At 38.8% G+C, this 27739-nt stretch overlaps 1 protein-coding gene across 1 annotated transcript in view; it reads left to right on the forward strand.

Moving 5' to 3' along the window:
* LOC109635729 (rho GTPase-activating protein 26) overlaps nucleotides 1-27739 on the forward strand; it is a 73972-nt gene that overhangs the window by 40748 nt on the left and 5485 nt on the right. The window contains exons 9-20 of the mRNA XM_069539752.1: nucleotides 72-172; nucleotides 1696-1790; nucleotides 3167-3245; nucleotides 4585-4621; nucleotides 4872-4937; nucleotides 6508-6582; nucleotides 6680-6764; nucleotides 7722-7780; nucleotides 17290-17395; nucleotides 20052-20211; nucleotides 21551-21695; nucleotides 21916-22099. Coding sequence (XP_069395853.1) covers nucleotides 72-172; nucleotides 1696-1790; nucleotides 3167-3245; nucleotides 4585-4621; nucleotides 4872-4937; nucleotides 6508-6582; nucleotides 6680-6764; nucleotides 7722-7780; nucleotides 17290-17395; nucleotides 20052-20211; nucleotides 21551-21695; nucleotides 21916-22099 — 1192 coding nt within the window. The remainder of the gene's footprint in view (nucleotides 1-71; nucleotides 173-1695; nucleotides 1791-3166; nucleotides 3246-4584; nucleotides 4622-4871; nucleotides 4938-6507; nucleotides 6583-6679; nucleotides 6765-7721; nucleotides 7781-17289; nucleotides 17396-20051; nucleotides 20212-21550; nucleotides 21696-21915; nucleotides 22100-27739) is intronic.

Here is a 27739-nt window from a genome sequence, read left to right on the forward strand (position 1 = left end):
TCATGTGTTATTCTTGGTTTTAACCTTTATTCCATTAATTTTCTCGTCATTTCTTTCTGTCTTTCCCTCAGGCTCATTTGTATCTACCTGGGTGAAGTACTACTGTACGTACCATCGGGAGCCCAAGAGGGTGACCATGGTTCTGTTTGACCCTAAATCAGTAGGGAAAATGGTGAGTAGCTCCGGCCATTTAAATGTGCAGATACATGTGAAAACAATGTTCAAACCTGGCATTAAAAAGTGTCTTGAATGTTTCTCCTGTGACCACTTGACCACATGATTGGATCTCAGGGCGTTCATACTATATAAAGATGGACAAGGCATCTCCACTTTCTCCCATGATCCAGAGTTGAAGCTAAAATATTCTGTACATGAACGCTACCATCCTGATCCGTACAGCAAGTGGAGTAGAGCGATCAAATAATGTATTAAACACCCCCCAAACAAATATGTAAACAAACAATTGTGTGACAAGAATTGCCTGAAATGACAGAAACCACCTTTGAGAAAAATGTGTTTGATGTGAAGTTTGATTTTTTTTTTTAGTTTGGTCCATGTCCCATCCACTAACATGGAGGACTCAGGGTTTATGAGCTATACTGCAGCCAGCCACCAGGGGGCAATCAAATGCTTTGGCTTCACTTTGGAGTAGTCATGTGGTCCATATTCACACATGCAGTCTATGGTTCACACCTGCACGTAGAGCTGTCCTCACACTGACACTAAACATCCAAGATATGCTTCTCTCCAGCTTTCATTGTTTCTCTATGTTAGAAAGAATTTCTTTTTAGAAAGTTAGAAACAAACATGCGCACAAACGTTCCACATCAAACACATGTTATCTTAAATGTCTTTTCAGCCTACAGTATCCATGTTGTCTCTTTCACAGTATGTTCTCACCCGGTACTCAGACGGTACATCCGTCTGCCTGCTCTCCAGCTCTCATTCACACTCTGCTCACTGCTGAGCACAACCAGCTCTTACCACTGTGTGTGCTTGGATTAATTTTTTTATTATCTCCAACACATGACATGCTGTCAAGAAATAGTTCAGGGGAAGCTGCAATTAAGTCATTTTGATGGCAGGAGTGTAAAAGGAAGGTTTTATGTCAGTCGTTCAGTAACAAAACAAAGAGCAAATTTGACACTTGATTCACACCAGTGCACAGTCACGCAGGGAGATACTAGTTTTAGGACATAGCTTAATTTATTCCTTGACAGCTCCCTTAAAAGACGAAAGTGCAGCCTCATTTGCTTCTGTGTCTCTTTTCACTCCCACCTACGTTCTGCATAACGCAAATCTGATGCAAGCTCAGGCCTGTTTCCTGACAGTTGCCACGAAGTCATTGCAGTAACTAGGCTCAAAGTAAAAGTAGAAAACACTGAACTTCACTGGAAACTTCTGCTCCTGCAGAATCAAGTCGCTGTCCATCTCATAGTGCAAATGTTGGACCTAAATTATTTCAATGTGCTTCCAGTTAGATTTGAACTAATTCTTTTCAACAGGATAGGAAAGAAAGCGAGTCATAATCAAAAACTTAACTAAGACAAAACTAATTTCTAAAAATATTTGTGTTCTCAGATTTGAAAACCTCAGTCCTCATTCCAGACTGTCATCTGTTCTGCACGTATCACACTACTAATGCTGTGTCCCATGATGCTTTTCTCTCTCCCCCTCTATTTCTCTCTCTGTCAGGGAGAAGAGGAGAGCTTCATCTTAAAGTCCTGCACCAGGAGGAAGACAGACTCCATAGAAAAGAGGTTTTGTTTTGATGTGGAGGCTGTGGACAGGTCAGTGACTGTGTCTCATTTCACCCACTTCCACCTGGTTCCTTTCCACATTTTTACCACTTAATTTCTTACCAAGATGACACATTACATTTCCAGTCAAGGTACAAATTGTGTCTTTATTAATCAGTCTAATGCAATGTCCAAACTTTACTGTAGTTTTAGGGTCATATTACGTATTTATTTACTGTTTTTCCACCTGCTGTCACAACTCTAGAGTGTTGGGGCATTCTGCACAAGGAAAATTCAGGGCATGGGAAAACTTAGGCAATATGCTCTTTATTTATAAACTAATAATTTAATTAAATCTACTTACTCATACTGTAGATGGGATGATAATTTAGTTTTTTTTAAATACTAACCAGTAAGAAGAAGACACATGCCTGACAGGACTGTGTTGTAGAGCTTTAGAAGGTGTAATTACAGGTAGGATACATGTGGGGGTGCTGCTCAGTTGAGTTGGACCTGAGCACTAGATACTGTGGCTGCTGGTCTTCCTCTCAGTTTTGGCCCCTTGCAGTGTTTTTCTTCCTACTCTCTTCTCCTCCCCCTCTTCATCTTCCATCTCCTCTTTTCCTCTCCTCCCTCTCTTTCTGCACTTCCTCAGCTCCAGCCCTCCTCCATCAAAACCACCTCACTTGTTATCACCCCATCCTATTTTTTCCTGTTCCCACTTGCCTCTTATTCTTTTTATTCATTTATTCTTGTGTGGTTGTTGTTGTATAGACTAGGTACTAACAAATTAAGTGATTTTTTTTTACAAAAGTTATTTTTACTTTACATGTAATTTTGCGTGCATCTACCCCATCCCTAGAATGTGGCTGTACAGTCACATCTGAGTGTGTTTGGTTGAATGTGGAAACATGATGACAAGACACTGTGTAGACTGGTGTGCGTGCACGTGCATGTGTGTGCACAAATCCCCATTAGATTGTTTTATTCATAAGCTGAGCTCTTGGCTCTTTTTTTATCCTTTTATGGAGAAACAAATATGTTGATCAACTGTTCTGGTGAAAAGTGTGTAGTCATACCTCAGGCACCCATACATGAATATGCTTTGCTTTTTGAATTAGGTTTAGGTATGGACACAGATCCTTTTACAGATGTTGGAGGACAACAAGCGTTTTACAAGAAATGTTTTCTATCAAATATGTTTTACAGATTATTTATACTTGATAGAAAAACTCCAGAAGGAATTTTGAGTAGCTATTTGTTTAAATTATGATCTTATGATTACAGCTGTAGTTTGTTTTACAGGCGTTGTTGCACTCTGTATACACACTGTACTAACATGTACTTAGTAGACAATGTTTGTCACTGACCTCAATATTCAATAAGCAATTGTATTGACGTGTGCGTGCGTGTGTGTGTGTGTGAAGGCCGGGTGTGATCACCATGCAGGCTCTGTCAGAAGAGGACCGCAGGTTGTGGATGGAGGCCATGGATGGGAGAGAACCGGTAGGTTACCATGGTTACCATTTTTTTCTTATGTGGTGAAACAATATATAAAGACAGAGGGACAATATGTTTGCTGAGTAAAACAAGAGCTCCAACATCAACTGTAATTCTGTGACGTTGGCAGTGTTCCCTCAGTACATTTCATCACTTCATCATTCTCTGAGGAGGAGAAGTCCAGCAGTTTTCTAATATTCTTTTTTTCTTGTGGAATGCTGGATAATTGACTACCTTAAGTGTCTAACAATGAGGGAATCTGAGAGGGTCAGAAGGGGAAATTATTTCTACGTGAAGCTGTGTTGACTAAGAGAGTATAATCCCCCATGAGAGGTCACAGGTAAAGTCAAGAGGGATCTCGCGAAGGGTCACAAGCCAGAAGGTTTGGTAACCACTGGCAAGGAGCCATTACCACAGAGATAATGAATGCTATTAGTTCCTAATAGGATAAATGACAGCCAGTATCCCTGACACTTGCAATATGCCTTTTTATTATACATCTCTTTCACCCTGAGGCTCAAAATGTGTTACTGAGTGTTGCTTTCCACACTTTCATTTTGTTCATGTCCCAACACTTACCCCGTCGTCACATCGGTATTCAAACAAAGTAAAGGTAAACTGCATCCGTAAACACAACACAAGCTCGAGCAGGCAGGGGTGCGCTCGGATCGTCTGTGATAATAAAGCAAAGAGATGTTGATGTTTTGCTCTTAAGGACTTGCCCACGTTTTGTTGTTCTCTGTTGTGTGGATGCTTCACCTTGATAGCCAACATACAAGGCCACGCAATGACACCTCATGCAGACAAATTCATACCTTCTTTATTTTCTCCAGTATCCTATAAACATATATATACACGTAACACATATATTAGTATAATCTATGTGATAATAGCTGTATGCCAGTGGGTATTAGTGTGGCTGTGTCTCAAGAGACAGGTGGTTCGATGTCAGCTTTCGTCAGTCCGCATGGGAAGTGTCCTTGGGCAAGACACTTAACCCTGTTTGTATCAGTGTGTGAATAATGTGGTAGAAAAAGCACTGCATATAGGAGCGCTGTATGGATGTGTGTGTAAATGGGAGAATGTAACTTGTGCTTTAAAGCGCTTTGTGTGGTCAATAAGACTAGAAATGATAAAGAGATCCATTTACCATGTTCTGTTAGTTGTTTTCATTCCAAAAACTGATTTAAATACATTTTCTCATCATAATTTTCAATCTATACAGATTGCAGAGGTTTTTCTGAAGCAGTAATCTTAGCTATTGTGTTTAACTTTTCAGTGGAATAAGAATCAAAACCTAATGGATAAAAGAATATATAATAAAATCCTCTGTTCTGTCATGCAGGTGTACAATCTGAACAAAGACAACCAGGCTGAAGGCAGTAAGTAGCTTTAAGTGATTCATTAACTGACTTATATAAAATACTCTTTTTTTATTTGCGACCGAGAGAATAATTCAGTACGTCTAAAAAATAAATCATTTGCAGATTAGTTTAATCATTCTCACCATTTCCAGTAGATGATTATCCTGTTTTGCAAAGCAAATGTAAATGAAATTTTTTTCCCTCTGACCCTGACACATTTCACTGCGACGGCTCACACCTCCTCTGTTCCTCTCCCTCTTTCCGTCAGTGGCTCAGCTGGATGTCACTGGGTTTAACGTGATGAAAAAATTCATCTATGCAGTGGAGACACGAGGTATGGGGTTGCATCAGATTCTGTGGATTTCCTGCTTCTTATGTATGATACACTGCACTTGAGAGGATCTGTGCTGTTTAATGTCACAACGCTGTGACGCATTTGCTGTCTGAACTATCAGCAGCTGTCGACTAGAATTGGACACTATGATATCAGCCAACATCTCTGAATTTGCTTTGCTTGATAACATTTTCGTCTAATCTATATCTTACTTTTTTACTAAGTGTTCTCATAATTACCTGCAAGTACATCAAGTCTACTTGCATGCAAATCGAATGTGAAGGGAGACTGCTTCTGTTTTTCACATTAATAAGTCGACTGTGAGAAGATTACAAGTATTTTGCATAATGTGGTAAAACTGAAATGATAAGTCAGTTCAATGAAAATGTATTGGCAGCTGTTCTGATTATAAGTATTAGTTTTGCAGCTCACAGGATTTAAAGTTTTATTATGTATCATATGGTAAATGGGTCCTTTTTTGTGTTTTTGATTGTTTGCAAGTCAAAAGAAGTTAATTGAAAATATCATCTCTGGACTTGAGTATATTGTTAAATACATTTTGTTTACTATATCCGTAAGTTATTAATCAAGAAAATCATTGCAGAAGAATTGATGATAATCGTTTTCCTTAATCCTTTCATAATTTACTATTTTGTGTCTGAAATGTTCTAAGAACCCATTCAAAATATTGTTTTTTTTTTTGTCATAAAGCCACATGCACTTAACTGCAATTATAAAAAGAGAAGCATATATACTGATAATAGAAATAGAAATTAGGGGATTAAAAAATATGTCAATAGTTGCTTGGTTGCAGGTCTAATAAAATTGTGGTCATAACAATATCAACTGAACATCTCTAGAGCTTTACCAGAAGTTGCTATAGCAACTGAAACTGACTGTCGGTGACAAAATAGTAGTTGTTATAGTATCTATGTACAGCTGATACTTATCATTTCTAATAAAAGTCAAATCTTAAGAGATTTATAAAAAGATATACATATGTATGAAAATAATACATTTCTATACACTCAGCTGAATCACACAAGCTGTTGTTAAAGGCTGTTTTGAAGTGACAGAAGTCAGAGGTCACCTGCAGCTTTTAAACCCTCCACCTTCTGAGTATGTTATCAGCGGAGGCCTCTGGATGTCCCCCCCTCCACAGTCATTCTTCTGAAATGTCACAGGAAAGGTCCACATGTGCAGTAGCATTCATGTGCTACACCATCCATTACTATACACTCTCTGCCTGGTAATAGAATGGGAAAAAATAATGGATGTTGATAAATTAACTGTTAAGGAAAATGCACATGTACCTAAATGCTAAAATTACCTTTTATTTTACTAAAATAATATAATTTACCCTCATTAAATGCAAATTAGGTTTGTTAAATGATTTAAGTGTTAATTGATGACATTTATTTTGCAGCTGCATGCCACTTCAATCTTTAGTCATTTAAAAAAAAGTGTACGACGACATTTAGAATTGAGAAAGTAGTTGATAATCTATTTTGGCCACTTTAAAAAAAAATAAAAAATTCCATTGAATAAGAACTTTTCTTTTCTCCCTCAGGTATCAATGAGCAGGGCCTGTACAGAATCGTTGGTGTCAACTCCAGAGTACAAAAACTACTGAGCTTCGCGATGGGTAAATTCAGAAACACACACATTTAGTCAAAACTGAAGCTAAAATCTATTTTCTCCTCATTAAATTCAATTTCTTTTTCATATTTTATGCCCATCAGATCCAAAGACGTGTGCTGACGTGGAGCTGGAAAACCCAGAGTGGGAGATAAAGACCATCACAAGTGCAATCAAGCACTACCTCAGGTTTGTGTGAAAAGGCTCAAATGAACATATGACGAATAACAATAGTGAAATATAATTTATACAGTAATGCACTATATTCTCTGTGGTTATTGTCATTATTCCCCCATTTTTCTACTTAATTGTATTTTACCGTTTAAAGAATAAGAGTACACTTTAACCCCTGTGGTGAATGAAATGTTTTAATTATTCCTCTAAGTACTGTACATTTCTTCTCTTTTCACTCATAGTGCTTGAATAGAAGCTTCTTTCAGTCCCAGTCTTGTGTGAAGAATAAAGCTGATCTGTGGCCTGGGTCCAGCACAATCAATTCCTAATTTTCCATTTTCATTAATACACTTGTTGCTGTATATGATTTTAAAAATCACACAAAATTGAACACTATAAAATCTACCGAAAATGACAGAGACCATCTTTGAGAGAAATGTATTTAATGCTTATTTGCAATTTTGGGGTTTGGCCCATGTACCATCCACTAACTACCTAACAGAAGCTTTCATTTTGTCCACCTTTATACACATCGAGTCCCTCGAGTACATCCACAGACTTACTTGCAGTTTGCTGCAGCTCAAAACATGAGTCGGTGGAGGGATCAGGGTGGTGGAGGGCTGGCAATGGGCAGCTAAGAGGATTGAGAAATACATGAAGGGAAAGAAAGGTGTTCACGCTGTGCTCAATTTACTGCAACACATTTACTCCATGCACCACTCACATACACGTCAGTACACATATCATTCACATTTGGACACATTGGCAGCATCAGGAACTCGGGTCAGGTGTCGTTGAGAAGCAGCAGGAGCCAATAACGCTCCTCAGGCAGCAGTGATAAGCTGATGTCCGGCTGTGCACGCTGGCATGGTGGAGGAAAATATAAAAAGACACGAGGAAGAATGATGTTTATTCAGTATGTTGACTAACCTGAGGTTCTCTGCCTGACATCTCCGTCCTCTGTGTTTGCAGGATGCTGCCCGCGCCTCTCATGACGTACCAGTACCAGAGGAGCTTCATCAAAGCTGCCAGTGAGTTCTCACCTTTTTTATACTTCTTATTTGCCCATGTGTAGTGAATTTAGCTGGTAGGGCACAAGGCTAACTCTCCTGCAGTTTGAGGTTTGTTTGATTCCCACTGAGGTTACTAAAAACACTGCAAACAGCTATTCTAAGGCCACAGAGGATTACGGTGATTAGACTGAATTAAATAGATCATATGGTTTACATGGAGTGCACATGTTCCTACAACAAACCGGTGGGTCACTGAATCCTGTGGTTTGGTATTAATTTAAGCTGAAATTCTCATGGGTTATGTCATGTTTGTATATCGTGTTTATGAATTGGATTAAATATGGATTCTCTTACCTCTCTGATTTAATGTGTTTGAAGATGCTTTCTAAGCCGGAGAATGAGAACATCATATGACTCATTGTGAGATTGAGGTCACGACTTGCTGTTAAACCAGTTGCCAGTTGTGAATAGACCTTAACCTGCTGAGATACCAGCAAACCCACTGTGCTGTGAGGATGCCTCTGTCTGTGTGTTTGGTCTGGTGGAGGCCCCCCTGACTGCACGGCTTTATGTTGTGTGTGACACGCAGCGTCTCGCTGACCTGCTGCGTGTTGTGTTTTCATGGAATATTAATGAGCTTCAAGTGTAAAAGCTTGGAGAGTGGATCTTAAAGTGATAATGTAAGTGTATGGAGGGTTTTTTTCAGGCAGCAGCTGCAAAAACGTTCCTTTATTAATACCAACACCTGATGGGTGGAGTGTATTGATGCAGGATGAATAATTTCACAATAATTCACATTCATCTGTCTTGAGAACAGTTTGCCAAAATCATTTCAGTGCACTGGATTCTTCACATGTGGCTCCTAGGCAACAAAATAAACTCAAGCAAGCTCTATCTGTTTTTAACATTAAAGTAGAGACTCTTCACAGCACAGTCTGGGTATTTCTGGCCTTATTCTACAATACCACTCAAACCTTTTAGAACACCTTCTAGTTACATTTCTTTTACTCACATTTTAAAATAATTTCAGTGTTTCTGAAATGATTAAGAATGACATTTTTGGTTGAATTTTCTTTAATGTTCACTTTGAAGATATTTTGGGCACTAAGGGCCAGGTCTGAACAGAACCTGCGGCTGCTGCAGAGAACTCGAGCCTCGGTACACGATAGCTAACCTGGTTAATCAGGTGCTCCCGTTGAACTAAATTTTATCAAGGTTGCTGAAGTTCCCACAGATGTGTTGCATTGGCAGGTTGTTTTGCTTCCACTTTGTGTCCAGTTCCTTCCAAATCAGCTCCACCACCAGGGTTTAGGTCCGTCTCTTCCATCTTTCGAAGCAGGTGGTGATCCACTGTGACATCACGTTTAGCTTTGTGTACTGCCGTATTGAAGCCTAGAGTTTTTAATATTTTGTCCAGCGCCATCTTGTTTTTTTGAAACCAGAAGTAACCATACTGGGAGGAGCTGGACACGAGCTTGAGGACAGTGCACGGCCACTTACACCTGTGACCTGCACCCTCAACTCAAGACTGACACCATAAACATTTTCTCTGGTCATTCAAGAGGCACTTTGGCTTCACTACACGCCCCGGAGTTTCCATCCATTTTTCAAACAGCCTATGATTTGAAGCCACATTCTATTTCTCTTCTTCTAATGTTTTGTGTTGTTCTGCTGCTGTGGGATGATCCCCTCACTGGTTAAGCTTTCTTTCTTTGTTACACATTAGAGGTTGTCCTAACGTTGACTCTTTTGTGAGTAATTAACAACCGTTTGAGGTCCTTTGGGAATAATTTGCATTAGTTGACCTCCAAACTAAAAAAGATTGTGTTGTCTGTAAGCTGGTGTAATATAGTTAAGTAAATCTTTCTTAGCTTTACTTTTTCTCTGTTGTGGTTATCTGTGTTCTACTGAATGCTTAAAACTTCGGTTTATTCCATCAAGCTCAGGTGCAGCTCAGTTTACTCTTCTCTGATAGGATGTGTCGGTGACCTTCTTTCTTTGTTTGGTCGGTAGCTAAGCCTCTTAAAAGCCGAGCTGACAGGGGAAAGGAGTCCAGGAAATGGCAGTGTGTCTCTGGCAACACAACCAAGAAATGGCTGCACAGTGAGGCCAACAGGACAGAGAATGAGAACGTGTGTTAATGTGTGTGTCAAGGGAGAGGAGAAGTGTGTAGCATGGCAGAAGAGGATGCCAACCAGCCTGGACCACCCATGCTATAATACATGCATTCATGGATTTGTAATAATCATAAAATACAGCATGTGCTTGCCAGTCGTTTGTATAGGTTTAGAAATGTATAAGTTTGACCTCACCTCTGCTCTTTCCTTCTGTTAAACTTCTTCTCTCTCTTTTTTCCCGAGCCATTCATCAGTTTCTGTTTACGTGGGTGTCTGCAATAATGTGTGTCTGCATATTGAGAGTGCGCTGCTTTTGTATTTCTACCAAGGCGGAGTTTTACAGAAGCAGCTAGGTGTTGTAAGGACAGCGTCCTCGCTTGAACCCCCTCGTTCCGCTCCTCCTTTTTCCTCCTCTTTTTTTTCGCATATCTTTTCCAACTCCTCCCATCACTCCTCAAATCCTCCTCCTCTTCTTTTTTCATTTCACTGTATTTTCTCCCATCCCTTGCTACTCTAGTTTTAAATATTTGGTTTGAACAGAGAGCAGAGGTAGTAAGAAAGGAAGGAATGGAGTGGGAAAAAAAGAAGGAGAGAAAAAGGAGGAGTAGGAGGGAGGGAATGCTGTGCCACCTGGAATAAAACTACCTGCCTCAGGCATGTGCCAACAACAAAATCATAAATACAGTAATTAAACTGACTGTAGTCATTAGTTTTGTTGTCAGTGTCTCTCTTAGATATATTAATAGTTAGTTTTTAATATTTCTTTTCATTAGGAGGAATCTTTCACTCTGCGAGGTGATTTTTCTTTTTTTCAGAAAACATTTTTCTATAGTTTTTGCTCCATAAACTTGGTACATAGGTGGAGGAATAAGAGGAATTTGCATTGAAAGATGTTTACCATGACTTTTGTTATTTATTTCTTCTTTATGAATTTGAGGTTAAGTAAACTAGATACAGATACGCACTGTCAATAATGACTCTTTTCCCCCCAAAAAATACATCTGGCTTTTCTCAGCAATGTGTATAAATACCATTGGCAGTCACTCCCTGGTCAAATGACTCAGCAGTAGATACTTTTTTATCAGTGATGAAAATATGAGACCCAACTGAACACGCTAGTTTATTCTTCCTCGTCTTTATTTTGGCAGTCGTGATGCGATGCTTAGACGTGCATCGAAGATCTTGGTGTTGGCGAGTTAATGGTCATGAACATTTGTTTGCTTATAGTTTTTTACACCTTGGGAAAAATGTGCAAGACAGCAGGGTTTCCGTTTGTGAAGTCGATTTGACTCACAACCACATCAATGTATTCTGTCAGCCGCAACATCATTCCATTCTCCTCAAAGCAATTCAACTAATGTTTCAAGTTAACTTGCCACTTTATCAGGAGATTTATTCTCAAATTTGAACCCTATTGTTATTAATCAAAACATTATTTTTGTCCATCCATCTAACAGCTGTTGGTTGCAGCCACAACCAACACTTGTATTGTGTCTGGTTGTGGCTGCAGCAGGTTTAATGCACCAGTATTCAGAGTCCTTGTCAGATGGTTAAACTAGGTCTAAAACGTCATTCCTCCAAAACCTTTCCAACACTGGATGTGTGTTATATGTTTATATGTGTTTTAAGTTTTCAGAATCAAGCTCATAACTATGTTCATATTTTGGAACGATTGTTGCTAATTTATGTCTTTGCATTTCACTTCTACTCAAATTGTTAATCGCCTTGACATGTTTATCCATTTTTAAGCCTTTTGACCTGATGAAGATCTGAGATTGACATGTGTCCTTTTGAACCTTAGGTGCGGCTCGGAGTTACTGTGTTTTTCATTGACGCTAAATTTCCCAAACTGACAATCCACGGAGCACTCCACCTCAGGCAACAATTGACTATGGACACTTAACAGGATTCTAACTCCCCCCTTAGGCCCTCTTTTTTCATTTTTCACTTTTTTGTCTTCACAACCAAGTGGAATGCCACGATTGCTTTTGAGACATCTGAAATTATGTAGATTTAGCCCTGTTTGTATAATTCATGTGTCATGGTTTTTATTCTACTCAAGTTTTAACATTTGGAACAGACATGAGCCTTAAGACAGGTGATGCTAGTTAGTTTCAAACTCACCTTATAGCCTTAAGCAAAGTAGCAAACTTTAGCTACTACCCCCAGCTCCTCATAGCGGATCCCAAGGCAGTCCCAGCCCACATTGAATATAAAACTCCTCCAGCATACTCTGGATATGGTCCAGAGTTGGCCTTCTACCAGTCGGCTATGCCAGGAATATCTAAACAGACATGGCTTCCAGGTGGCATCCTAATTAGGGGCCTGAACCACCTCAGTTGACTTCCTTTTAACCCAAAGACGCAGTGGTTTGACTCCAAGACCTCACATGTGTGTGAATTCCTCACCCTGCAAGACCACAGGCTTTGCACACTGTAAAAATCTGACCAATCAAAAAAACTTAAAACAAAAAAAAAAGCCAACCCGATTGCCTTGAAAAAGGTGAGTGAATATAACTATTAGTCTGAAGTTATGTTAACTTGTTGTAGTGACTAACTAGCATTTACCTAATTTTGTCAACTTAATAATGATGAGGCAAATTATCCTTAAAAAAGTAAGTCTAACTTACTTTAATATTTTACTCAGTAGAATTTAACACCTTGTTAAGCCCTGATTTGTTAATATTGGCTGTACAAATAAAATTTGATTGATTGAAAAGAAAAATACTAAAAATGATTCAGACATATTCAGACCATGAGCATGGCCTGTAATCCATGATGAGAATTCAGTAAAATGGGAATACAAAAACTCAAGCAGAGCGTGATCTCATGAGACTTGCACAACTTTGAGAGAGCTTTGTAAACACGTACTAATTCATACACCTACTTTCAGGCTTGCTAACCGCACAAATTAGTAATTTCACTAATGGTGCCAAATCACAATGACCAGAAATATACCACCGGCTCGTGCTAAGTAATATCCATGATGTCTTAGAACATCTTCATTTATGTCTACAACATTGTCTCAGAACATGATGGGAGGCTCCACCCATCTCCACCCACGACAATACCAATGCTGGGTGTTTTTCCTGTACTGATGTGCTGCACATGTGCATTACTCCAGGAACACAACTCAACCGAACATAGTTTTATACCTCTTCTATGCAAAACAAGTGTGTGACTCACATTGCACAAGTTGAATCAACTGGATGGAGAGTAGCAAGTGAAGAACACTTATGTAATTTCAGTAGTAATGAAATAAATTATCATAAAACTTTATTTTATAGCCCTTATCTAAGCAAGGTTACAAAGTGCTTTTTAGTCTAATCTTCTAAGACAAGGAATTCCAGTGCCTCGTAGCCCTGATGGAAAATGCCCGGTCACCCGTAGTTACTGGCCTTGACTTAGAAACTACATTATGCATGCATATGCAAAGGTATTACTTTTAACAATGCAGGAAAGTCTTTATCATTGTTGTACACATTGTTATTGCCTATCCGAAGCTCATGACCCTCGGTGCAGGTTGCTCTGTTTTCCCTAAACACCCATTTTACTGATACTGCAGTTATGTACCTGTTGAGCTCCTTGTTTTGCTGACAGTTTTCAGGAAGATCCCGATACAACTTTTTAAGCCGAAGAGAAAAATGTTAGCTATGGACAGATCCCAAGAGTAAATGGACATAATCTTTTGAAACAAGACATTTGATGGTACATAAGCACACATAAGACTTCGAGAAACAGCACATCAGGAGTTTAAGTTGAGTTCAAACCTCGGCCAACATTAACATCTTTCCACTTAACAACAAAACCTGCTGGCATTACTCCCAACAATGGAACGCTGTAGTCAATAATTTAGACTGCTTTGTGTGTGTGTGCGTGAATGGGTGCATGCGGTGTCGTATTGCTTCCAGCCAGGTGGTGTAATTTCAGCCTTCATCTAAAACAGTTAAGCATTAAGCTTTCTCAGTTCCACCATGATAATTATGATCATTTCTGTCAGTTCAAACAGCTTACAGCATTTCTTTCATTGACATGAAAATGTAAAGTAGAAAAATGGAGATTTACTTAACATGCAGTTTACGTTTTGTTCCGGGCAGAGACAGAAACTCAAGGCAAATAGAAATAGCGTTTACTCCTGCTTCAGAGTTTTAATACTCAATCTAAAAGCTGTTGATGGACATTATTAAAATTGATGTGTGGTTGACACTAAACACTCACTGCATAAAACTTTAACACTGAAAAAAGTTGAAAGATGTAAAAATGCTCTTTAGAGGAGAGGATCTCTGCAAAACTGGGTCGTACTGCAGCCATTTGGTTGAAACTGAAAAATAATACTGTAGATGTTTTTGTATTTGTTCTGTTCTCTCTTGTGCACTTCATCACAGCATGAATCCAGGCAACCTGCTATAGATGAAACATAGGATACGCTGCACATACATGGCACAGGCCAGGATATGTCTAATTATGAATAATGAATGATGAGAAAGTAGAACAGGTGATGGTGCTGGAGTTTGTTAAGGATAAGCCATTGGTCAGCAGATGTGGTGAGCACGCTTCATTTACCGTGCATGGTTGTGTACGTGTCTGCTTTCCTGACTGTGATTGTAAAAGTATGTACTCCATACATAATCAAAACCCCTGCTTGCTTAAGAGATGCACAGATTAAATTTTGATGAAGTGAGGCCCAGGCTTGTTTTCAGGCTCTTTTCTCAGCTTATTTTTTTTACACAAATCCAAGCTTTTGTATCTGGTTTCAAACAAATAATCACTTTATCATGCAGATAAGTTTGTAACAAGAGTCGATGATGAGCCTCAACCTGGGTCAGACAATGTCAGCCTAGACTTATTGTCCTTGGCTTGGAGAGGCATGTATGGCGTCTTTCCTTGTTGTCTGTCCATCTCGTTCAGGAATATCTCTTCCCTTCATTACTCCTGACAGGGTTATGGTCTGTGAATTACTCAAAAATGACATAATTGATTTTCCATTAAGTTTCAGAGTGGATCTGGATAAATGGTGGGATAGGTTGTTAGCCTTGGTGCTAACAGTGCCCTTCTAATTGACCACAGGTCTGGAAATACATGGATGTAAACTGATTTGATTGGTTGGCTAGAGGCATACAACACTGGGCAGTAATCCTTGCTTTGAAAATCTCTAATGGTGACCTTCAGCGTTGAGGAAACTTGATTGTTTTTTTTTGTAAATATTAAGTAAGGTCATGGGATCAAGAAAATAATCTAATTTTTACCAAATTTGCAGCATCACCAAGTTAAAGCTAAATCCCAGTGTGGGGACATGCAAACACGTGTATCAAGGAGGGAGGATGTGCATGGGCTCTGATTGGATGTTATGCATAAGTACGTACATCTTTGTGTGCAGGTGTGAGTGTATTCAGATGCCTGTGCCCGAACGTAAGGGAATGAATACGAGCATAGTTTGTTTCTGTATTCTGTGCAAACAGCTGAAATTCAAGGTATGAGGAAAAAAATTCAAAAGCTTGTCGTCTGTTCAGTGATGGATGAGGTGGAGGATACGATCATGATAAATTACTTGTGCTGGTTGTAATCACTTGTGACTCAGCACCACAGCTACTGACCACAGTGTTACTCTGCTGCTCTGAATGCAGTTTGTGCAGGTGTTTGGTTTTTGACCAGTCTGTGTTTTTGTAGTATTTGCATTTAATATTATGCTTGTTGTACCTTAATCCTAAAAAGTAGAACTAGTTATCTAAATTATTAAATTATGAATCTTTTGAAATGATTATATTTGACGCAGGTAAGAAATTAGAAGGACATCATGCATTTGTCTTGAAAGTTTATGATTTGGTGAAGCACAGATGTAAAGAAAACAGCAAAGCCCTGTCACACATATGATATCACTGTAATTCTGTTTGTCTCTCTCTCATCTGAACTGTCTACAATCATCAACTCGCAGTTTGTGTCAAGTTAGATGCAATGATTGATTATGAATCAGACTTAAAGCTTTAACAATTTTCACCCTTCGTATATTATAATATCAAATTTAAATTTCGGATATCAAAATGAGTAACACATCTTTATCTTTATCTAAGTAATGTTTGGATCGAAATTTGTACACTCAGAAATGTGAGGACCCACCTTTTAGGTGAGACCGTCCGTCCTCTCAGCTGCTCACTGCCCAGCCCCCCTCACCTAACCACGGAAACAATCTTATCTCAGCGAGTTTAATTTTTGAACACATGAACACACTTGAATACATTTATTGGATGTGGTACAACACTCAAAAATGAGGCCTGACATTTATTCATACATTGCTGTATGTGGATGCATCCAATGTACCCGAGTCATGAGTTGTTGTTTGAAGGCAGAGTGTGTGTTTGAGCATAATGTGTAAAGTGGTAAAGTGGTGGACTGTGTGTGTGATGTGTGTGTAAACACTTAATTGTCAGTTGCAGCATTTGGTTGCTGTGTTAATGAATATTTGTATATACTGTATGAGTGTGTGTGTGTGTGTGTGTGTGTGTGTGTTAATGAATATTTGTATATACTGTATGAGTGCGTTGGTGTGTGTGTGTGTGTCAGATCTCGACAGCTCTGACAGTTGGTAAGAAAACTTGTGAGTGTATTGCTTGGCGTTGACAGCCAGGGCCTGAGGGTTGAGCTAGCGAGAGTCTCCTGTCATCCCTCTATGGATCGCTTCTGCAGCCGTGACTGATTATAATCATACATCAACAACAGGTCTCTCTGCATCTCTCTCTGTCTGGATTTAAATACTTTTTCAGCCATGATACTAATTGCTAACTTATTGAAATGACATTCAGGCATGAGGTTATATTTTTTCAATCAGTGAAAAGAACAAATGAATATGCAAAAGTCTCAAAACTTTGAAACTCTCCCATAACCAATAGTTTCACTCTGGTGAATACCTTTGGGCAGCCGGATGGTACAGAATAAAAAGTATTTCTCAGAAAAATCAGGTGTTTCAAGCTTTAGCTGCATGTAAAATACTTACATCATAAATTGATAGAGAATAGTATGATTTTATCCCTCACACTTTGAGTGAGGACTCTTTATAACATGCACTACAGCTGTGAAGCCTTCTCTTAAATAAATCAACAGAGTCTGAGTGATGTTTAAATTGTGAGAAAGTCTGTCCAAAGTTGGCACTTGTAGTTTGGTCCACTCTTCTTTTCACTTATTTGCTTATTCATACTTAAAAGTTTGTCCTATGTCTCTGCAGCAGGGTCTTGCAAGTGTCTGATTGGACAATAGAAACTGGTTACAATCCTTGTAACAACAGGACTAGAAGCACTCAGTTTACCTTTTGAGGATTTTCTTCTTATTTGTATGAATCAGTAAAAAAAAAAAAAAAAAGAAGAAAAAAATCAGCTGTGATATGCTGACCGCATCTTCCGGTTTTTCTCTCGCTGATCAGAATTGGACAACCCAGAGGCCAGGGTGACCGAGATCCATGGTCTGGTGCATCGACTACCTGAGAAGAACAGACAGATGCTGGAGCTGCTGATGAAACACTTGAACAAGTAGGTGGAGACATCATGCACGCACATGCACGCACACGCACGCACACGCGCACACACACACACACACACACACACACACACACACACACACACACATTCTAATCTATTCTACTCTACTGCCCTTATGCATTATGCCAATGTTTACTGAGCTACTAGTACTTTGGTGATTTGCAGATACAATGTTTTCTTCGTGGTGTGCCAAATCTGGTTTAATAAGTCACCATTTTTCAAACATCTCTTTTACCTTACTGTGGTTTCCCCTCATATGACCGCAGGTTTAATTCCAGTCTGGCTCTTTGCTGCTTGTCTTACCTCTTTCTCTCCCTAAAATTCACGCTTGCACTGTGCTCACAATAAAGCCAAAAAGGGCCCAAAATAAAGTGATCAATGCTTGTGGAACAAAATATAAAAATACAATTATATTTAGATGATTGTAAGATTCAAAAACATTCAACAAATTCTTCCCAGTTTTGTCAGCCACCCACAAATCACTACTTATTAATAGGACGCTACTCAACCTTTGAGCGGATTTGAATTCACTGTTTAGCTCGAGCATTTCGACAGGGCAGATATTGATGAGTACTCCACTCAATTATGTTCAACAAATCTGTAGTGAGACTCCTGCAAACACAGATCTCAAGAGTCTGTTCCGTGATCCTGCATCGTCTCACTCGACAGTTGTAAATCCAACGTTTTCGTCCAGATTTTGGCATTTAATTCATGTATATTCCCAAAAAATTTCAGGCAAACAAGTTGTAACCAAAAAACTACAGCAGCTTATAAGTAAGAGAAAGAAAACCCTGAGTCTAACACTGCTGCCTTATCTGTAATAATTCCTCTAATGCAGCTGACTGACATGGTGTTTTCAGTCTAAACCCAAATCTAAGCCCTCTGGCTTTATCAAGCTTTTCTTCAACAGCAGCAGCAAAATATGATGAATGAAAAATGGGCTGTCTGCCATGTCTTTACACAACACACAGGCAATTTAATGCAGGTGTTCTGAGAACTTGTACCTTGTTTTAGTGGATTACACTTTGAATGGCTGAATCACAATAAACACACCTCGGTGCTCAGTCTCTTTCAGATCAGATCAAAAGGTTCATTAGTAGCATCAGTGACAATTATTCAAATAGCATTCACATTATATATATTAGGGTTGTTGTAAATTTACAGTGGGCTCTGTGTAAAAATTTAAAAAGTTGAAATGAAAAGAATGTTGAATTTGAGGTTATTCATGTCACATTTAGCAAGATTTTCTCTCTGTATAAGACCTTCTTTATAAATTGTTGGATTTTCAATTTACATTTCGAAATGTTCTCTACCCTGATAAGATTTTCTTGCTTCTCTGGGTATTAGTTTGAAATCTCTCAAGCTTTACTGTCGTGTTTTTATCTTTAAAGCATATTTCCAAAATATAAACATGACATAAACAGATTAAAATAACCCTTGGTCTCTGTCATCTTTGTGGTCAATGACTTTGACCTCCTCTCAGTTGATAGTGTTGTTTTTTGTTGTTAGAGCTTTTTTATTTCTCTTTGCTCCATAGCCCCTGCAGTATTATAAAACTCCCCACCAGAGATTTCAAAGTATGTTATGATATGTGGACATGTGGTGGCTCTTGAGAACTCTGGGTAAATGATTTGACAGATAAATCTATATAAGGAGATTATTATAATTAAATTATAATATAAGGTGTTCTCACAGGGAAGCATCTGTTGATTTGTATATTTTAGTGGGTGAATCCTCTATTTCCACGATCAGTGAGTGTCGGTTTATGATCTGTCAGAACTTGTTTCATAGGATGCACATCAACAGTGCTTGTACCTGATCTGCACGGCCACACACCAATACACTGTGAATGAATTCATGGTGTTTGCACTCATTTGTAAAAATGAGAAGTGCCAAGAGTAGTTACATAAGAGACTTATAGAGAGAGAAAGGTTTTCTTCTTTCCCACCTCTGAGCAGCAGACCAATCACAGCGTGAAGTGGCTGGACATGATCTATATGTCGTGTCTAGAAAGTTAGAGCAATGGTTAGGAACACTCCAAATCAGTTTTGGTTTATGACTGTGTTGAAGGCAAGAACAGACTGGGTTTTATTTCTTGTTGCTTGGCAGAACTGAACAAGCTGTAACCACAACATTGTCGTATTATTAACTGATTGAAAATACGTCCATGTATTGTACAGCAATATAAGCATTTCTTCAGAGGCTTTTTCTTTTTTTTTTTCTTCCTTTTGAATGTCAAAAAAAATAAAGCACTTAGCCTGTCTCACTTGATTTTCTTTTCTCTGAAAACATCTGGCTGCTGCTGAAAAAAGGTTAAAAAGAGCAGTAAGACTGAATTAAGACTGTGAAGTTTAGTATTGAATGTGGTAATTCCAGTGTTGGAAGTAATTTTAGTTTTACTTGAGTAAAAGTACAAATGAATAAACAAAATTGCACTCAATAAAATTACCACATTAACTTTTCAGTAAAAATAAACAAGTGCTGTCTTTTAAATACACTTAAATACGACACTCCTTATTGATTATTTAAAAAAAATATGAACATAAAACGCAATGTACTATAAATGTAGCAGAGTAAAAAGTACAGATCTTTGCTGACGTGTATATATAGTGGAATGAACTCTCTTTCTGTCTAACCCCTTCAACAGTGTGGCCAGTCATGACCAGCAGAACCTGATGACCATCGCTAACCTGGGTGTGGTCTTCGGGCCAACTCTGCTCCGCCCCCAGGAGGAGACGGTGGCGGCCATTATGGACATCAAGTTCCAGAACATTGTGGTGGAGATCCTCATAGAGCACCATGAAAGGGTGAGACGTTGTGTGAGCATGTACACATGAATAACACCAACATTAGTGTCTGGTGACGTGGCACAGGCTTAAATGAAACCCCTGGCTTTGTCGAGGGGATTAGGGGGATTGTGTGCATTAAATCAACAATTAATGCACCCAAACCATTATATCTGAACCCCCACTACACACACACACACACACACACACACACACCGAATAACTATCTAGATTGTACTGCACATACACTTCAAAGGTTATTGGCAGGTCAAGCTGCTTACAGATGTCACCATGGCAACAGATACATCAGCGTTACTGTTGGAAACTACAGTGTGTTGAAACACACACAAACACACACACACAAGAACACTCATCCTTCAGACTTTCCGGGCAACAGCTGTGTGTAGTGCATGTGATAGAGCGAACCTGCGTCCTCTCAGAGATCAAAGTCCTTTTACTGTACAGAGGAGAGAAATGACTATCTGCCCCTGCTACACAAATAAAAGCACGATCAGTCTATTTTTTCTGACATTTTCTTAGTTTAATTTGCTCTGTGATGTAATTTTTTACTCCTTGACGTTATAACTAAAGGTGAGAATGTCCTGGACTAAAACTTTTGTGCCTCATGTGATTCCGCTAAAGACATTTATTTAGCTTTTCTGCAACCAAAAACAATCAATGCATTGTGTTAAAATGTTTTTTTTACTGCAACTTCAGTTTTTTTATTTCTCCTCTTTTACTCATTTGAGTGTAGCCACTTACTATCGCTGGCACAAAAGGCATACTTTTTACTTAACAGTGTCAGAATCAGTTCCACAAATTGTTGACTAAAGTCTTTAATTTTGTTAAGATTTTGCAAATGTATTAATTTCCTGTTGAAAGGAAAGAGTACATTTATTGTGTTGCTTGTTTGGCAGAACCAGAGCTGCGATGGTTGCAATGTATTTTAATAAATCCAGAAATTAAAATGAGATTCATACCGTATCAGCTCATGTATTAAAAGCAAATAATTATGAGTAAACATAAAGTGACCCCACTATATAATAAGTGGTTAAACATGTCAAGTTGCTTCATTTAAGACTAGGTTTTGTATGTGATTACAATCTTGACCGTTGCATTGTTTTGCATGTTTTTACAACTAAACACGACACTGTTATTACTGTTTTTGCCCTACATGCGATAAGATAATAAATCTTCATTGCCTTGCAGTCACATATGAAGCCATAAATTACTTGACATTTACAAGAACATGCTGTACACATGTATTTAATTGTTCTGTGCAACGGTTTGACTTTTTCTCCTCAAAATTTCTGTATTGTTGATTTAATTTTATTTAAACCTCACTGTCTTGTTTGCACAGATATTCAAGAACGTGCCGAGTTCTGCAGGAGGTTCGACCAACCCGCAGCTTAACATGTCCAGGAGAAAGAGCACTGACAGCAAAGCACCCTCCTGCAGTGAGAGGCCTCTCACACTCTTTCACACACCAACACATTCACAGAAAGGTGAGCTGAGCAACTTAATTTGTCTAATACACATAATTGTAACCACTTTTTCTCTCCCTTAGTTTTTTCTCTTCTCACGACTGCTCTGTCTTGCAGTATGGTTGGCTTAGAGAGAAAATAAGACTACCAGTCTTTCCAGCTGTGGCTATTATGGTGTTTTCAGAAAGAAAAATGTCTGTTTTTCTGTTAAGAGTTTGCAAATATTTTTCTTTTCATGTAGGTGAAAAGAGGAACAGTGTTGCCAGTGCCACAGCCAACGAGCTGCAGCAGCCGGTCTCCTCCTCCTCTGCCAACTGTAACAGCAGCAGTAGTAGCAGCAGCAGCAGCCAAGGCCGAACCCCAAGACACAGCCTGACCAGCAACGACGGAGAGCAAGACACGCGGCAGATCCGCCCCAGTTCACTGTGAGTGCGACAGAGCAATGACATAGAACTCATGCTGACCGGTGCAGTTCCTCAGGTCTGCCTAGGTGGTTATGTTTCACCAGCATTACGCAAAAACTACTGAACGGATTTCTATTACATTTTGTGGAGGTGTGCAGCATGAGACAGACATGATCTTATTACATTTTGAAGTGGATCCAGATCAACAGATTGATCCAGGAATACCTTTTTCTTAACTTTCTTTAATATGGCATTGTAGGGCTTTATCCCTGCCTCTGCACTCTCCAAGTGCAGCACTAGTTATTTTGTATTCAAAAATAGAGAATTGTTGACTGATTAATTACATCAACAACAATTTAGCAGTGTTGCAATAATAAAAACATGTAAAATATAAAGAATATTGCTAATATGAAACCAGATTTAAACTGTACCATTTGGTTTCCCTTTTTACCTTCTTTTCTGCAACCTTTGACTTTTTCTAGCTGTTCTTGTTTCCTATAAACAGAAGTGAGAAGCATCTAAGAGATAACAAAAACTTTTGGATGTTAAAAGATGCAGCTTAGTGAAATTTGTGCAAACAATATTATTTTTATAAAGATGCCAAAAGAAAAAAATAAAATAAAAAAATAAATTAGAAGCATGTTTGTGAGTGAGGGGTGAAGGATGGAAACTTTGGATACACAAAGAGACGCACTGTGGATGCACACATGTGCAAACATTAACTTCAAATGCACTCACAAACACATGGGTTCCAAGAATGTACACACACATTTTTTTTTCATGCACACAGAAATTCACAGGCACAGGAATGCATGACCACATGCACACACATCAGCACACATGTGCATATGTGGCAGCTAAGAGCTTAAGCAGAAGCAGTCTTGTGAGTGTCGGGTTGTCGGTTTAAATCCCAAAAGCATCTGGAAAACATTTGCGACAAGGAGCTGAACTCTGAACTGCACTGACAATCGTATCCGTGCTCCCCCTCAACGAGACTTAAAACCAAGTACACAAAATCCCATTCACATGTATACACAATGTTTGAGGGAGCGGTTACATAATGTGCATGTCCTCACACTGTTTGGCCTCCTCTCAGTGTTTGAACAGTAGTTTACATAACTAACAGAGACCAAGTGAAACAGAAATAGTTCTGCAGGTCTGAGCAAGCCCAGCTCCCTGTGAGAAGTGCCATACATCTTCATATAGACACTGGACATGCCTACACATCGTAAACACACACACCTTCATATGGAATTCACAGCGACATGATGCTGAGCGTACACACATAATGTTCATTTGCAGACACACAGTGTCGTCATTTGTCAGTAAGCGTGAAGATCATCTGTTCAATGATTTGCTTTTTTCTTATGAGCCACTGAAGATGCCATATGCACCACCGATAATTTCATTCATTGAGTGACAGACCTGCAAATACAACATGTTGCCAAGACAATTTCACGTTGCCACTGATTACTCTTCCTCCTGGTTTATCTCCACCACCTCCTCTCAGTCCTTTACTTACTTACTTCCTTCATGACATTCTTTAATCGCTGTTTCACAGAACAATATAGGATAAGCAGTAAAGATAATGGATTGATCAATCACGAGTCATTGTCAGCTTTCAATCATGACTTTTCAAGCTTTAAATTAAACCTAACTTACTGGAAAAAATAACTCTCGAAAAAACATCAGTGTGATAAGAACTACCTTAAATGACAGAAAACACCTTTGAGAAATAATTATTTGACTTTTTAGTTTTGTTTATGTCCCATTCACTGACATGAAGGAGGTGGAGTTTATAACTTAAAATGCAGCAGTCCACCAGGGGGCGATCATCAATATTTTGTCATGACTTCATCCCTTAGTCATGTGAAAGAAATGTATACTTTTTGTCTTTTTAAACACTAAAAAACTTACCACAGTAAATAGACAATATACTGTAATAACCGCAGAGAAAAACTATCTCACTTTATTATGTCTTTACAGCTTCAGTAAAGTCCTCTGAGCAAATGCTGCAATGATACCAGCTTACATAAAATGTGCTGTATTTAACTGCTGCTGTGTCATAAATCTGAAAAGTAAGGAAATGTCCACATAAACCTCTTGGCAAGAAGCTTCATCCTCTAAAAGTAACTAAACTGTCTCCCAAGTTTGAAATTTATGATTCGTTTTTTAAATGAGGTGCATGGAACCTCGTGTATGTGTGAACCGTGCTTCAAGGGCAAAATCTGAACTTGATGTATAAGGACACACTTTAAATTCCAGCTGTGGATTTAAGTCAGAGTGATTTCACACCTTGTGTGGACACGTTCTGTCCTGAAATGTGCGTTGGACCACACTGCGGAATATCTGACCAACATTTAATTCGACTGAAAAAGGTGGTCACGGTCCAGATCAAACTGAACCATCGTTCAGTTAGTTTGAAAACACTTTTTTGGATAGTTCGAAATGGAGGCTGTACTGTCCTCTCTAGAGACGGGGTTTCTGGCTCACAGGATTGCTAGCAGTCCTCTTCCCTGACGATATAATGGTTAAACGACAAGAATGCTTGTTTGGTGCTTTCAAACTAGTGTTGAGTACTTCACCTTGTTGATGCTGGTAGTGATAGCAGCAATGAAATTACACTGGCATTCAAACACTCCATTTAAATGAAACATTTCAGTTTATTAAAAAAAAGTATCGACAACACAGTGACATTAGAGGCACGCTCGCCAACAAACCAATGAATGTGAAACCAGAACTAACTAGATCAAAATATACAAACATGAAATGCTTGTTATTTTTTACTAATTTTAGTTAGTTTGATTGGGTGTGTTTATCCTTTTTTTTTCTTCCCCGCATTTCTCATCCCAAAAGATTGAATAGATATGTCATCACAACAGCTCGCTGGTGATGGAGATGGCTAAAGGTGCAAATAATAAAAATAATAGAAAAATACCTGTAAGGGAGGGTTTATCAAGGAGGCCAATGCCGCCTATAGCACAGACTATCATAGCTTTCCAGGAAATGCCAACGTGTGTCCTCGTCACAGGTACGAGAGGTTCGAGAAGTTCAGAGGTGGACAACTGTCTCTTCAAAAACTCTGCAATAATGTAATCTGAGGCAGATGCTATTTTCAGCTTTGGCACCTTTTGTCGTCCTGTTTTTACAGGTTGTTTTAAGCTGAGAAATGCCAGCAGGTCTTTTCATAGGCTTCACATACAAATGATACAATGCAGGAATAAATAAATAGATAGATGTTCTGAAATACGCTCAAGAGCAGCAAACGTGATCAATATAACCCTGCAGACTTGACCCGCGACCTGATGTACATGAGCAAATCGAGTTTAAATGGCAAACGTCACTTTCTATCTTCTTTTTCTGTCTGTCGGGCGAAGTCAGAGTCTTTTTATTTGTTCCTGCAGCCTGTTTGGCATTTGAAAGGAGAAAAAGAAGTGAAGAGAAAGTCATGCAGAAAGATTAGAGGTAAAGAGACAGAAAGTCTAAATTTACCACAACAGAGAAAAAAAAAGAAAAGCTGTAAAAATCTCCATGGTGACTTTAACATTTAGGAAACCTGTCATAGAAATATTTCCTCCACACAGCAACACACACACACACACACACACACACACACACACACACACACACACACACACACACACACACACACACACTAGACTAATGTGTCGGCTTCTGCTGCTTTTACTGATGAGCTGATCCTTGAAAATGGGTTTTAAATTCTTGATCAAAGTTCTGTGTAGGACATTTTCTATCCTCTGCTTTCTTCAGTGACTTTGAGCACAACAATAGTAAGAACAATCTCTCGCTGCATCATAGTGCGGCTGCATGTTCCAACTTGATCTGTTTGGATGTTGATCAAAATTCCACATAAATCAGAATAACGAATCAACAAGTGAGCAAGCCTCATCATTGCAACTGAAAATAAGCGTAAACCAGCCGCTTATTACTTCTTTGCTGTGATTGCTGTTCATTTTCACATAAAAGCCAGGTTTCAAACTGTGGAATGATGAAGTCACAAACAATTAAAGGCCAATTACAGGAAAAACTAAACAAAGACACTCAGAAAAATGCATATACCTCCATTAAAAGTCCCTTATGAAACCCCAGATTCACTATGTCTGCATGTATATTTAGATCTGCACCAACTTACGCACGCTATCGTGTCAGATATCAGTCCTCTAAATGTGCCTGATTATTTTCATCAAGATCCACGAATTCTATCCTGAGAAATCAGTGAAACTGTCAGAAAATCGCACAATGATATAGAATGTAATCCATTAGTGGATATATTAGTCGTCAAGATCTGCACCAGATATGCACCAACATTTGATGGATTCTTTCTTGGCCCATGTTCCATCTTTTCCATAACTTTTGTGGAGATCAGATCAGTTTTTGCATAATCCTGCTGACAAACAAATCAATAAACAAACCAATGAGCTGGCGTAAAACACTAGTTATAATAATAAAAACTATATTTAATAGAAACTGAAAATAATAGAATCATCATAAAATCAGAGAGCAGAGCAATAACAGGAAATAACTGAAAAATCTGTTGGAAGAGTTGCACTGATCAGGTAAAAGGAAAAGAGGAAATGACGAATTAATTTGTGAGTGAAAATGTTTTTCTCAAAAAGGAGAAAGCGAGAGCAGCAGACTGGTGAGGGTATAATTATTGCAGCAGAAATGGAAATTACACTGAAATCAAAACAAGTAAATATCGAGGAGATTTGTTTTAGGTTTGCATTAAGAAGCAAAATGGGAAACAAAGCCACAGTTTTCTGCCGCTGAGGTAAAATATTTTCTAATAAAGTAAAACAGTAAGAAAAACCGGTCAGGTTCAGTTCTGTCCTTGTTTGTATAGAGGCGTTTCTTAACCAACGTAACTCATCTAATCTCTTCTCTGTCCTCTCAAAGTTCTTTCAATCAGCAGTTGTCATCACGACAACAAAGATAATTTAGGGCACGATGGCGTGAGCCATCGCGTGTGACATCAGCAGGAACCATAATTTATGATGCTCATTGCTGAGATCTTTTTGCACCCTTGTGTGTTTTTACTGGTGCCCAAACCTCATATTGAAATGTCACGCGGGTCATGCAGCTTTACGGTGCGTGCAGCCTTTAGGCAGTAGACGATACATTCCTACTTGAGGAATCTCTATCAGGTTGTAAACTGTAATTTGTCACTGTAAAAACAGATGTGATCAATGCAACTGGTGACACGAGAGCGGCGAGTGAGTTGTTGCAGTGCAGCAGAATTTATTAATCGGAAACTTTGGTTACAGCAGTAATTTGTTGACCTGCGATGTCTATTTTTAGTCACACGTTGTTGTAGGAAGCCTTCAAGTGTGCCTCTGCCTTCACTGTTAATGAGATGGAAGTATGTGCCTTTGCGTTAGTGCTACGTGGAGCGCGTGGGTGTGTTATGAGATAGTCAATAAATGGCCTGTGAGGAGGAGAAGGGAGAGGCTACGGATATATTTAATTAAATGGAGCTGTCAAACGTGCTGTGAGGGTTTGTTGAGGCTACGTTCACCTCAAACCTGTTGATTCACTTTCTAACCTGGAATCTTTGGAAGTTTTTCCTGTGAAGTCCTGTCTGAGAAAGAAAAAGAAAAACTTTCCAGTAATAGATCTTTAGACACATAGTTTGACATTCTC

This window comes from Paralichthys olivaceus, chromosome 15 (genome assembly GCF_024713975.1).
Source record: "Paralichthys olivaceus isolate ysfri-2021 chromosome 15, ASM2471397v2, whole genome shotgun sequence".
NCBI classification, from domain to species: domain Eukaryota; kingdom Metazoa; phylum Chordata; class Actinopteri; order Pleuronectiformes; family Paralichthyidae; genus Paralichthys; species Paralichthys olivaceus.